Source organism: Trichomonas vaginalis, chromosome III, assembly GCF_026262505.1.
Source record: "Trichomonas vaginalis G3 chromosome III, whole genome shotgun sequence".
In the NCBI taxonomy this organism is placed as follows: domain Eukaryota; phylum Parabasalia; order Trichomonadida; family Trichomonadidae; genus Trichomonas; species Trichomonas vaginalis.
The window spans coordinates 27,313,100-27,325,588 of NC_067205.1; the positions used below are offsets into that span (position 1 = coordinate 27,313,100).

Genomic DNA, 12,489 nt, shown 5'->3' on the forward strand with positions numbered 1-12,489 from the left:
CGGACGAACAACAGGAAATTTTTTTCCAGTTGTCGGGAAATTTTTTTCCAGTTGTCGGGAAATTTTTTTCTTGTCGGAAGGAAGGACTCGGAATGCCAGAAGGAAGGACTCGGAATGCCAGAAGGAAGGACTCGGAATGCCAGAAGGATTTGACAAGGCAATTGACCTTATAGAGCTACCTGAGCCATCTGAAGTCAAGCTTGAAAAATAAATGGTTCATTTACTCTGCTTGTTTGAAGTTGTCAAAATACTCTGTTATTTTTTCCTTTAACAATGGCAAATCTTCTTTGAAGGTAAGTATTGTACAACCTTTAATATCATAGTGTGTTTGAGGTAAAGTATCTTGAACTATTTGTTTCACATCTTCATTTGGTGTCATTGAAATCGGTAAGTTTTCGCGATAGAACCAATTTCTGTCAGATTTGTAAATCTTAGCAAGGTCGTAAAAGCTTTTGTTGTTTCTTCTGACTAAATGCAACATAACCATATCTTTATCTTCTTCATTTTCCATCTCTTCAGTATAAATCATATACTTATAGTTCTTTTCCTTTCCTTTTGGTACCGAACGTGGTATTCTTTTCTGTATGTTTTTGTCTTTTGCTTCAATGACTTCATCTTTTGCTTCAAGCTTGTTTTCCATCTCTTCACGTTCTTGTCTATGAATTTCGTCAAGAAGTCTGTAAATATACCAAGCATAACGAGGCGAAGCCCATATTGCAACAGCATTTACTAAAAGTCTATGAACATACCAACCTCTTAAATTTATTGGCAAATTTTTACGATTTTCATGTGTTTTATGCAAGGCCGAGAATTCTCGGTCTAGAGAAATTTCACTCAAAAGTTCTTGTGTGCTTTGGTTTCTGAACCAATCGTCTGTATGTTTGGTATCTGGTGCAAAACATGCTGTCAAAATACTTTGCATTTGGTACATATCGTCTTTGACCGAACGAATGAGACGGAGTTGTTTGTTAAACTGTATGTACTCGTATTCTTCATTTATAGCTTCATGAACGATAGCAGTTGTTGTGTTCTCTGATGTTGACATATCTGTCCTTACATACAAAATAAAAAATTTTTTTTAAAAAAAAACTAGCGTTATTTCCTGACTTTCACAAAAGACCAAAAATAAACGCTTTACATGTATTTTTCAGCAACTTCGTCAAATAATTTTATAGCACTATCTATCTCATCTACTTCAAACGTTTCTTTACCTTTTATGGGAGCACCATACATTTTCTCAAACTTTTCAAGTAGTTCTGTTTCAGCAGCTCTCATATCGTTAACGAACACAAACTTAACTCTATTGACTATACTGTCATATCTTTTAGTTATATTATATGTTCTTCCTATCTTATATCTCTTTGTATTGAAGTCCTTCGGTTTCTGAACGATGTAAAGTAAGCCTTCACTGCAACGTTCCGTATCGAATGAACCATATGTTATGAAGTTATATCCAACAACTGGGTCTAACCATAACAAAACTATTGGTATAAGACTTTTGTCTATAAGATATGCTGCAGTTCCATAGAATCTTACCGATATCATAAGCTCAGGATTTCTTGTCAAAATTTTCTGAGTAGAAGCATTTTTAACCCAGTCGTGGGATGTTTTCTTTCCAGATAGTGTTAGAATGTCTGACAAAGAATATTTGTTGTATTTCTTTGAGTATCTTACGTTTAAATCACCAATTCTAACCACTTTGGTGTCATTGTCTATCTTTTTAACTGTTTCAAACTCAGTGTTTGTCATTTTCTGTTCTTACATACAAAATAAAAAAAAATATTTTATAAAAACTAACGTTATTTTTTTATTTTGTATAAAAGATATGATTTCAGGGATTTTTTTTACGAAGTGCAAAAGTTCTCTTCGTCAAAAATAACAGTTATATAATGAAATTTGGTCATTTTTTCACGATTTTCATGAGTTTTAGGCGACTGGGGTTTTGTCCCTACTCGCTGTTTTTTACGATTTTCATAGAGTTTTAGGCGAGTAAGATTTTCTATCTTGTATAAAAGATATGATTTCAGGGATTTTTTTTACGAAGTGCAAAAGTTCTCTTCGTAAAAAAATAACAGTTATATCATGAAATTTGGTCATTTTTTCACTGTTTTCATGTGTTTTATGCAAGACCGAAAAAAGTCGGTCTAGAGAAATTTCACTCAAAAATTCTTGTGTGCTTTGGTTTTTGAACCAGTCGTCTGCGTGTTTGGTTTCTGGAGCAAAACATACTGTCAAAATACTTTGCATTTGGTACATATCGTCTTTGACCGAACGAATGAGACGGAGTTGTTTGTTAAACTGAACCCACTCGTATTCTTCATGAATTTTGTATAAAAGATATGATTTCAGGGATTTTTTTTACGAAGTGCAAAAGTTCTCTTCGTCAAAAATAACAGTTATATAATGAAATTTGGTCATTTTACTCAGCAAAAATATATTTTAGGTGAAGAGGTGAGATCTCACCTGTTTTCTCACCTCTTTTCTCACCTCTTGAATTTTGTATAAAAGATATGATTTCAGGGATTTTTTTTACGAAGTGCAAAAGTTCTCTTCGTCAAAAAATAACAGTTATATAATGAAATTTGGTCATTTTTTCACGATTTTCATGAGTTTTAGGCGAGTAAGATTTTCTATCTTGTATAAAAGATATGATTTCAGGGATTTTTTTTACGAAGTGCAAAAGTTCTCTTCGTAAAAAATAACAGTTATATAATGAAATTTGGTCATTTTTTTCAGCAAAAATATATTTTAGGGTAGATGGTTAGATCTAACCTGTTTTCTAACCTGTTTGCGACCCTCGTGAATTTTCATGATTTCATCGTACATGTTTTGTCAAGACTTCTTCGTACATGTTTTGTCAAGACTTCTTCGTATATGTTTTGTCAAGACTTCTTCGTATATGTTTTGTCAAGACTTCTTCGTACATGTTTTGTCAAGACTTCTTCGTATATGTTTTGTCAAGACTTCTTCGTAATGAGCGTAAATCAGACAAAAATATATTTTAGGTGAAGAGGTGAGATCTCACCTCTTTTCTCACCTCTTTTCTCACCTCTTGAATTTTGTATAAAAGATATGATTTCAGGGATTTTTTTTACGAAGTGCAAAAGTTCTCTTCGTCAAAAATAACACAAAAATAGTGTATTTTAAACGAAGTGCAAAAGTTCTCTTCGTAAAAAATAACAGTTATATAATGAAATTTGGTCATTTTTTTCAGCAAAAATATATTTTAGGGTAGATGGTTAGATCTCACCTGTTTTTTCACCTCTTTTTTCACCTCATATGTCCTTACTGAAAAAGTATGTGTTCCATATGCCATTTTACTCGGCAAAAATATATTTTAGGTGAAGAGGTGAGATCTCACCTCTTTTCTCACCTCTTTTCTCACCTCTTGAATTTTGTATAAAAGATATGATTTCAGGGATTTTTTTGACGAAGTGCAAAAGTTCTCTTCGTAAAAAAATAACAGTTATATAATGAAATTTGGTCATTTTACTCAGCAAAAATATATTTTAGGTGAAGAGGTGAGATCTCACCCGTTTTCTCACCTCTTTTCTCACCTCTTTTTTTTATAAGCGTTTTACATGAATTGTACGATGTATATTTGAAATTCTAAACAATTTTGTGGCTTCTATTTCTTCTGTCAGTATGTCAAAAGTTTTCACAATATTGAATGTTTCTTTATATTTCTTCTTGACATCTGAAAGAAGGAAATCGTCAGCAGTTGGATAGTTTTTGTTCAGAAATTCTAACATGTCCATTTTATTTTCTGCTGGTTTCTCTGCTTCTTTCTTTAAGTCAGCATAGTCGTTTCGCATACGTTCTATCTCTTTGACGGAGTAGTTATATTTCCTCATTGCTGCTTTACATTTAGAACATTGTGGGTTCATTTTAGCATTGTACATTGAAATTTGTCCTGCAAGTACAACTATAGCGTCAATGGTTTTCTTTAACTCAAAAGTTGCGGGTTTTATTTGTTCGTTCCATATTTTACATCTTTTATCTTTATCTCTTATCTGCCATACACATTCAGCAACTAACGAAACAAAGTTGTCGTAGGTCTTAAACTCCTCCGATTTATATATGTCAGAAACATTCTTATATAACATGTCGCAATCTTTGTCCATGACTTTGTGGTTGCAATGAAATCCAAGAAACTCATAGTTAACCTTACGTATGAACTTCTTTATTTCAACTGAGTCGGTTGTTTTTACTTCTATTTCATCGAATTCAGGAATAGTAAGCTTTTGTTGTTGGATTTCAGGAAGTTTAGGTAGATGGTCAATAATATCCTGCATTTCATAAAGATATTCTTCATTTGTTTCATCTTTCGCAGTGCAATCTAAATCTCCTTGGAGAAGTTCTTGCTTTATCTTCTGGATTTCTGTTTCGAAAGTATATGAAGAAGGAATGAAGCTTTTCATTTCTACTAACATTGAAGTTGGGTTCATGACTAACGAGTTTGGTGCTGTTGTTGCTAACATGTTCTTACAATAAAAATAAAAAATATTTTTTTAAAAAAACTAACTTTATTTTTTATTTCGGGAAAATTCAAGAGTTTTGTGTGTTTTCTACGATGGTAGAAAAGAGGTGAGAAAAGAGGTTAGATCTAACCTTCTACCCTAAATTATATTTTTGGGTCCTTTACACTCATTACGAAGAAGTCTTGACAAAACATTTACGAAGAAGTCTTGACAAAACATTTACGAAGAAGTCTTGACAAAACATGTACGAAGAAGTCTTGACAAAACATTTACGAAGAAGTCTTGACAAAACATTTACGAAGAAGTCTTGACAAAACATGTACGATGAAGTCTTGACAAAACATATACGAAGAAGTCATGACAAAACATTTACGAAGAAGAAGTTTATTTCCTGGACTGTTGTCAAAATGTCATGTTGTCACACTTTTTCAGAGAAGTTAAAATGACCGAGGGACCTGGTGACACCTTCAGTTCTTCAAAACATGTACGATGAAGTCATGACAAAACATATACGTTCATGTTTGACAAAACATTTACGATGAAATCATGACAAAACATATACGAAGAAGTTTATTTCCTGTGTTGTTGTCAAAATGTCATGTTGTCTCATTTTTTCAGAGAAGTTCGTTTAACCGAGGGACCGAGGGACCGAGGGACCTGGTGACACCTAAAAACCATCTACCCTAAAATATATTTTTGCCGAATTCAGCAACAAAATTCAACGGGTGAGAAAAGAGGTGAGAAAAGAGGTGAGATCTCACCTCTTCACCTAAAATATATTTTTCAATACTTTTTCAGCACTTTTCCGTAGTTATATATGAAAGACAATTCGAGATAAAAGTCATAGTACAATGGAATAATATGTTGCACACCATTTGTTGTGAACCAAACTTGAAAGTCAGAGAAACTGTTACTAGGTGGTTCGTAGAATTTAGAAGCAAAGTCATAAAAGTCCTTACCAATACATAGAAAACTATTGTTGCTTGAACTGAAACTTGCATGACACATAACATTTTGAGGGTCAAACACGTTTCTATAAACTGTCAAATCTGCTGGTGGAAGTATAAATTTAAATGGACCATCTGGTGGTAATGGTTCGTTCTGGTTTAGTAACCGAAGAAATTGTGCCCAAGAACGTTTGTCTACTTTCCAAAATAAAAACTCTGTATCTCTTGGAGGGTTAATTTCAATCTTTTGAAATGAAACGGTGGAGTTCATCTTGTCATATTCTAGTTTCAGATAGTATGTTCCATTTAGTAAAGAGTCGTATTTTTCTTGAAATTCCCAATAATATTTGTTCATTTGAGTTTGAAAGTCATTTAGAGTTTTCTCAAGACTTTCGTCTGAACGAACTGTAAAGATTTCATTTCATCAAATTTGTCTATTAGACCATCAGAACCTTTATACTGCCCATGAAAATATACTGCGAACATAAATGCGTTCGTTCTATTTGAAAACTCTTCTAAATCCTATTGCCTTTGCATCTGAAGGACTTTGAAGCCAACGAATTGGATAGTCAAACCTGTATGCTCGGGATGAAATTTCTTCATCTGAAATAGTCCTACCAGCATTTGTAAAGATATAGTCTAACGGTTTTGTATCTGCTACTTTTGTTCTTTGTTTTCAACCTGAAGCATTTAATATATGTAAAAATATATTGTTTTAAAATGGTATGCCATATAGCTTCTTGAATTTGTTAAGAAGTATTTGAACGTGTTTTCCATCTGTATCTCTAGTGTTTACATAAGCATAGCCTTCCTTAGTAAAATATACTTGTAATTTCCTATAGTTTACGCCGGTATAAAAGTAGAAAGAGTCTTGTTCTTCGCTATAGTAGTAAAACTCAAACGTATGCTTGCCATAGTCTGTAATTTCAATTGTTTCATCTTCTAGTTCGTCGACAAATTCGAATACAATATCTCCAAATTTGCCTTTGTTCTTATTGTTTTCAGAACGAGTGACCCAACGTAAGTTTTCAAGTCTATTGTCGTTTCTTATATGGTTTATATGGTCTACAAAAGGTAAATTGTTAGGATTCAGTATAAAATGAGTTGCAATGACAACATGTTTAAGATAGCGTTTCCCACCCATCTTCATAATAGCATATCCGTCATTTCGCTCCCATTCGCTTAAAACTCTTTTTGTCTTTTTGTTTCTGACTTCAAATGACTCACAACAGTGAATTTCATATTTCTCATCTAACAAACAAGTTTCCCAACGGTCTGCTCCAACAAATTCAGCGTACATTTCAAATAAAATAAAAAAATATTTTTTAAAAAATATATTGTTTTAAAATGGTATGCCATTTCATATTTCTCATCTAACAAACAAGTTTCCCAACGGTCTTCTCCAACAAACTCAGCGTACATTTCAAATAAAATAAAAAAATATTTTTTTCTTTACTTAACATAACCGCCTGCTGCCATAAGTCTTTGACGCCAACCCATACCAGCTAATGAAGGTTGACTTGGTTTAGTTTGGAAACTAAACTTTGGTTTTGGTTTATCTTCAGTTTTTGGTTTCTCTTCTTCTATCTTCTTTCCATCCTCCTATCATATGATGACAAATATAGACACTTCTCCCAGGCAAAGATGAGACAAGTTTTAAATATTTACAATAACCGTAAACAAAAAGGTTTGGGAAACCACTCCCCCGAAGAAATGAAAAACAACCCTGACTTAGAGAAAGACTATATATTTAATAATTTAGTCAAAAGAGACAAACAAGAAAGAATGCCGGGCTTCAAACTTCAGAAAGGTGACAAAGTAAAAATAGAAATACCTAAACGCGACCCATATGAAAATACTATTGACTATGACAACAATGGGAACCCGACAGGTACTCACATTCGTGTTCGTAAAAATAGAAGAAAGTATACAAGAGAATATTATGAAGTTTTAGGCAAACATGGCAAAATGTACACACTGCAAGCAGAAGATAAAACTACTATTGTCAGACCTCGTTTCAAACTTGTCAAAGTTCAAGGTGGTATACTTTCAAAGACAGTTCCTAACAAATATAAGACAACTCCTGACGAATATGCTAAAGAAGTTGAAAATGACGACTAAGCATTTCTATACCATGCGTAAACTGTCATGTAAGGTGGCATGTAGTCTTTACTTTGTCCGGTTGTTTGCGTATACCCTGAAACGCGATGTGTATGGTTTCCTCCTCCCTCAGTGTTACTCCAGTAACAATTTATAGCAAACTGAACGTTGTCTTTAACATCATATCCTTTACCTTTTGTCATTGCTGACCAATTCCAATATCTATGACTATGCCAACCTGCTTGAGATGTACTTAAATCTATGTAGTGACTGTGCGCAGGTAAGTTTTCACCTGAAATCGTTTTACTTCCACCTGTTTCCTTTGAAGAGTTTGCACAATACAAAAACCTGTCGACTATTTGAGTCCAAGTTCCAAAACCCAGAACTACTTCTGGTCTGGTAGAGTTCATTGACGTATAAATAGAGCCTATAGGATATAATGTTTGAAGTATTTCTGTCTTTAATGTTTGAAGCTCTGTTTTGTCTGCTTTCTTCTCATATAAATCTTGAGCAGTGAATTTAACGTTATTTTCATCCTTCATGACATAAACATCTTTACATCTAATGTTTCTCATCGTTGTTATGTTTTCATCCGATGTTAAACCTTGTGGAAAGTTAGGAGGTTTCCAATATAATACATCCCCATCAGGTTCTTCAACCGTTCCTTCAATACTTTCTATAGCAACAGTTGTAAAACTTGTATGTGTATGGTTCTTGTCTGCTTTCTTCTCTAACTCATCGTTAACATAAGTTTTATCTGCTTTAAGGTCTAAACATCCTGAAACCCATCCCGTATCAGCTTTACTTTTTAAAATCTTCGATGTCCATTCATGGTACCAGTCAACCCTTTCTTTCATTTCGTTATCTTTTTCATCCACATATTCCTTATCCGCTTTCTTCTCTAACTTACTAGCCACATATTCCTTATCCGCTTTCTTTTCAAGGCTAACGTTTAAGTCTGTTATTTCAGATATAGAATGTATATGAGTCTTTTTAGAATATTCGTTTTCAGCTCTTGTCACTTCACTTGACATTTTATTGTCAACATATGTTTTGTCTGCTAGTTCAGGATGAGTATGTTCTTTTGTTGCATAAGCTTTGTTAGCTCTTTCTTCTTCTTTTGCTATTGCATCGTCTACATATGTTTTGTCTGCTTTGTTGTCAACATCTGCTTTCAAAAGAAGTTCATTTATAGGTTTCTCGTTTAAAGTTCCTTTTGTTGGATTTATACAGACAGTATTGTTCTTCTTGTCTTGAAATAGAAACTCATCTGTCATTGGGTTTAATGTCAGTTTTAAGTTTCCTTCTTTCAATGACTCAGATATCTTAGAATAGTTTGAAAAGTTTGTTGTGTTCTTATTTAGAGCTTGCATAATGAGTTGTCGGTTGTGTTGTATTTCTCTCATAGACGCTGTTTCATTTGACATTTTTATTCTAGATAAAATATGCTTTCAATAGAAAAAGAAAATTCAAGAGTTGCTACAACTAAACCATTAGATGAACTTTTTACTAATATCGGTCAAAAGTTTGAGACAGAGACCGTAAAGCATGAAGGCTATCGTTTTGACTACCCATTAAGATGGTTAAGAGACCCATCCGTCACAAAAGCTATTGGCTTTCGTAGAATGAAGTTCATTTCAGAAGCCATACATGGTTTCCCATTTACGGTCGGTTTTGAAGTTCGATACTATAACAAAGAAAAACGTATGTATGAGAAATTTGAACAGGGAAAACTTTTACAAGTGAATTTGCTTGTAAACTTAGAAACAACTCTTCAAGCTTTTCAAGAAAAAATAAACGACATCTATATCGAATATGCAAACCAGTATAACATTGACGAGGGAGAGTACCATCTCGATATTATTTATGACAGGAAAAATGCAACTGTTAAAATCAATAGAATAGAAGACCTTGGAGAAAACGTTTATATTTCTACAAAATATAACAACTTGGCATGGTATAGATTTATGAGGATGTTAAATCAGCCTGCAGAATATCCAGTACACCCGGACTTTTATGAAGTCGAAAACCCTAATGGAACATATGAAAATGTTTTCGACCAAGATGCTGTGATAGTTCATGCTTCATTTTCTGGTGCACAAAACTCTTTTTTATGCTTGGCAAATGACTTTTACGAAAAACCTACAAAGCTATATGAACCACCAAGTGGAAGTATTTCAGACTTTCAAGTATGGTTTACTACAGATGGAAGAAAAAGAACAATTCCATTATACCATGCGTTTTACTTAGAACTTAGTTTCATATACAACTACTATCGAACGGTAAAAATATAATTTTTTAATACGGTTGAGGTGTTGGATTTGGTTGCCAACTAGACTGTGGTGCAGGTTCAGGCTGTTGGTATAACAGGAGCTTGTTCTTCTGGTTCAGGGTCTTTAGGTAATACCAACGAACTGACCTACTCTTTTACCAATATTTTTGACTCCGTTCCAAATTCCTCTTCCGACAGATTTTATTCCATTCCATATACCTCTTCCAACATTTCGAAAGAAGTTTCCTATTCTTCCAAAGAAACCCATTTACTACGTGTAAAAATCTAATGTCCGCCTAGTCTCTTACGTTTCCTGTTGAGTTCCATAGCATTCTTTAACTGGAGCTCATACATTCTGTTTCTCCTCTGGTAGAAAACATATTCTGGGTCAACTCCTGTGTTCGCGTCATCTGCATAGAGTTGTTTATATCCCACTTCGGGGTTTGTATAAAACTCTTTCCATCTCATATTTGCATACCATGGTGGCAAACCTAACGCAGCGTCATTTGACATGGCAGTTTGCATTTGTACATCTGTTGGCACTTGACCATAGTTTGCCATTGCAGTTTGTATTCTGACTTATTTGGAATATTCTCTGGGTTTGGTTGTCCAGGTTGCTGTGCATTCGCTAAGTTCTGTGCGTCCATTTAATATTAGATAAAATATCTCTTACGAGTACATATGCTGAACATTTGCAGGCATTGGTTCATCTTCATATTCTCTGTACTTTTCTGCCACGTCAAATAAATAAATGACACAATGGAAAAAACCTAAAACAAGTAGTCCTATTTCAAACCACATTTACTTACCAATAAAATTTCTTTGTTATGACACTTTCTCCGGTTTATAGACCTCTCTCATATTCTATCTTGTCATATCTAAACTCATAGTCATGTATGTCCTCTAACCATCTCATAACGGTTTCCAAACCACTTTTATCGGATGTAAAGTAAAAGCATGGACAGTTATGTAAAACGTCTAAAGTTTCTAAAGAGTCTCTCAAAGTCCAGTCTACTTGGTATTGAAAATCGCATGTGTTATAGAACGGCGGGTCCACTATAAAGAAAACATTTTCCTTGTCTTTATATTTTTCATACAACTCTGTCCAACGACATCTCACAAACTCTATACCCTCAATATATTTTTCTATGTCCTCTTTGAAAACATTTGTATAGTTAAGATATAAAACATTTGACATAAGTGTTTCAATGTCATGAACTCTTATAGAACCACTATATAATAGTCTAGCAGATATACTATCCCAGTCTATATATTCTGCTTTTTTCAAAACCTCTCTCACAATATTTTTCTTATCTAATGGTATACGTTCCATCTTACCTATAGGTATCTTTTCTTTTAACTCTTTCAATATATTGTTTGTGTCTGGAATATGTTTGAGACGGTCCATATAGTTGTCGAAGTCATTGCATATAATCTTTGAGTCTGGGAATATTGTATGGCACAAATGGGATATATAGAAACTTCCACCGAACAAATCTACAAATGTTAGACCATTCGGTAGTTTCTTAAGTTCTCTCAATATAATATCTTTACATTTACTCTTATTTCCAAAGAACGGTAACGGTGGTTTTGTAAAATTCATTTATATATAATAATAAAAATGTTTTTTTCCTGAAAAGTGACAGAAAAGGCTTCTCAAAGTATACTTCCGTGGAACGCCTGTAACTTTTCCTGTAGCGACGATAGACCCTTACTTGTCCGGACAAAGTTATACTAAACATCTTCAGGGCTAGAGGGCACGAAGTGCCTGGAGGCCCCACTACCTTTTTTTTTTTTTTTTTTTTTTTGATTCTCGTTAACGTATCTATTTGAATAAAATATTTGATATATAAGCTCACATTTTTCTATTTGTATGGATAACATCATTAAGATTCCTGCAGAACGAGCACATTGCAAAGCAACGAAAGCTAAAAAACAATTTATTGTAAATTTGAATTATAGTAATATACTGATTTTATCCGGGTATCCTTTAAATTTGAATATAATATACGGTAAATTTTTATTATAAGACAAATAGAAATGAAACTAAAAAATGAACAAAACTGCAAACAAAAGTTTGAATATTTCACTCATCTAAAACATCAGAATTCTTATTGATACCTGTATCTAGCATAATTCCACCAGTAAATGTGGCAATATGATTTGTATTAGTTTTAAGACTTGAATACCAACGATTTTTCACAGAAGCAGGGCTTCTTCCTGGTAGCTGTTGTGCGATTATTGACCATTTATTACCAATTTCGCGTTGCTTTTCTAAAATTAATTGATCTTCCCATGGCTCGAACGGCTCGTGTCTGATTTGAGGGTCTAAACAATGATGCCATCTCTCTCTGCACTGTTTGGAAGTTCTTGTAGGAACAAATCTTGCAATATCTGTCCATTTCTTGGGCCCAAGTTGATGAACTGCAGAAATTAATTGTTCATCTTCTTGCTGGGACCAACTTCCACGAGTGCAATACTGTGGAACTTTAGAGGATTGAGTATTTTGTGTCTGATTTCGATAAATTAATGAAAGGATTTCAGGCGAATACTGTTGATTTGTGTTCTGAAAATTGAGGTAATCTGTACTCATTTGTTGCTGTCCCATACCCATACCGTTCATCATCGATAAATCTAATCCCATAGAAGGGTCATCAGTCATGGCGCCAAAATTCTCTGACGATAAAAA

General features: G+C 33.7%; 7 protein-coding genes and 1 pseudogene across 8 annotated transcripts, besides 1 other annotated feature; 1 reads left to right on the forward strand and 7 right to left on the reverse strand.

The window, feature by feature from the left end:
• Positions 1–8,520: part of a mobile genetic element that runs on past the window's edge.
• On the reverse strand, positions 221–1,045 carry TVAGG3_0773700 (KilA, N-terminal/APSES-type HTH, DNA-binding family; the record flags this gene model as incomplete). Its single annotated transcript, XM_051246060.1, has 1 exon — positions 221–1,045. One exon carries the CDS (start codon positions 1,043–1,045, stop codon positions 221–223), a length of 825 nt encoding a protein of 274 aa, XP_051092647.1.
• TVAGG3_0773710 (organellar and viral DNA polymerase type B) lies at positions 1,135–1,749 on the reverse strand (the record flags this gene model as incomplete). Its single annotated transcript, XM_051246061.1, has 1 exon — positions 1,135–1,749. One exon carries the CDS (start codon positions 1,747–1,749, stop codon positions 1,135–1,137), a length of 615 nt encoding a protein of 204 aa, XP_051092648.1.
• On the reverse strand, positions 3,567–4,481 carry TVAGG3_0773720 (organellar and viral DNA polymerase type B; the record flags this gene model as incomplete). The annotated part of the gene is made up of 1 exon (XM_051246062.1): positions 3,567–4,481. The coding sequence occupies one exon, from the start codon at positions 4,479–4,481 to the stop codon at positions 3,567–3,569; it is 915 nt and encodes a 304-aa protein (XP_051092649.1).
• Positions 5,265–6,118, reverse strand: TVAGG3_0773730 (annotated as a pseudogene). The gene has a single exon. A coding segment is annotated over exon 1 (854 nt).
• Positions 6,144–6,728, reverse strand: TVAGG3_0773740 (His-Me finger endonucleases family; the record flags this gene model as incomplete). Its single annotated transcript, XM_051246063.1, has 1 exon — positions 6,144–6,728. The coding sequence occupies one exon, from the start codon at positions 6,726–6,728 to the stop codon at positions 6,144–6,146; it is 585 nt and encodes a 194-aa protein (XP_051092650.1).
• TVAGG3_0773750 (phage tail repeat-like family) lies at positions 7,546–8,103 on the reverse strand (the record flags this gene model as incomplete). The annotated part of the gene is made up of 1 exon (XM_051246064.1): positions 7,546–8,103. One exon carries the CDS (start codon positions 8,101–8,103, stop codon positions 7,546–7,548), a length of 558 nt encoding a protein of 185 aa, XP_051092651.1.
• A 453-nt stretch (positions 8,521–8,973) lies between the features above and the next one.
• Positions 8,974–9,656, forward strand: TVAGG3_0773760 (uncharacterized protein; the record flags this gene model as incomplete). The annotated part of the gene is made up of 1 exon (XM_051246065.1): positions 8,974–9,656. A coding segment is annotated over one exon (683 nt), but the record flags the coding sequence as incomplete, so codon positions are not given.
• A 1,733-nt stretch (positions 9,657–11,389) lies between these two features.
• Positions 11,390–12,476, reverse strand: TVAGG3_0773770 (RNA polymerase II transcription regulator recruiting protein; the record flags this gene model as incomplete). The annotated part of the gene is made up of 1 exon (XM_001322408.2): positions 11,887–12,462. The coding sequence occupies one exon, from the start codon at positions 12,460–12,462 to the stop codon at positions 11,887–11,889; it is 576 nt and encodes a 191-aa protein (XP_001322443.1).
• Between the last annotated feature and the right edge of the window lie 13 nt (positions 12,477–12,489).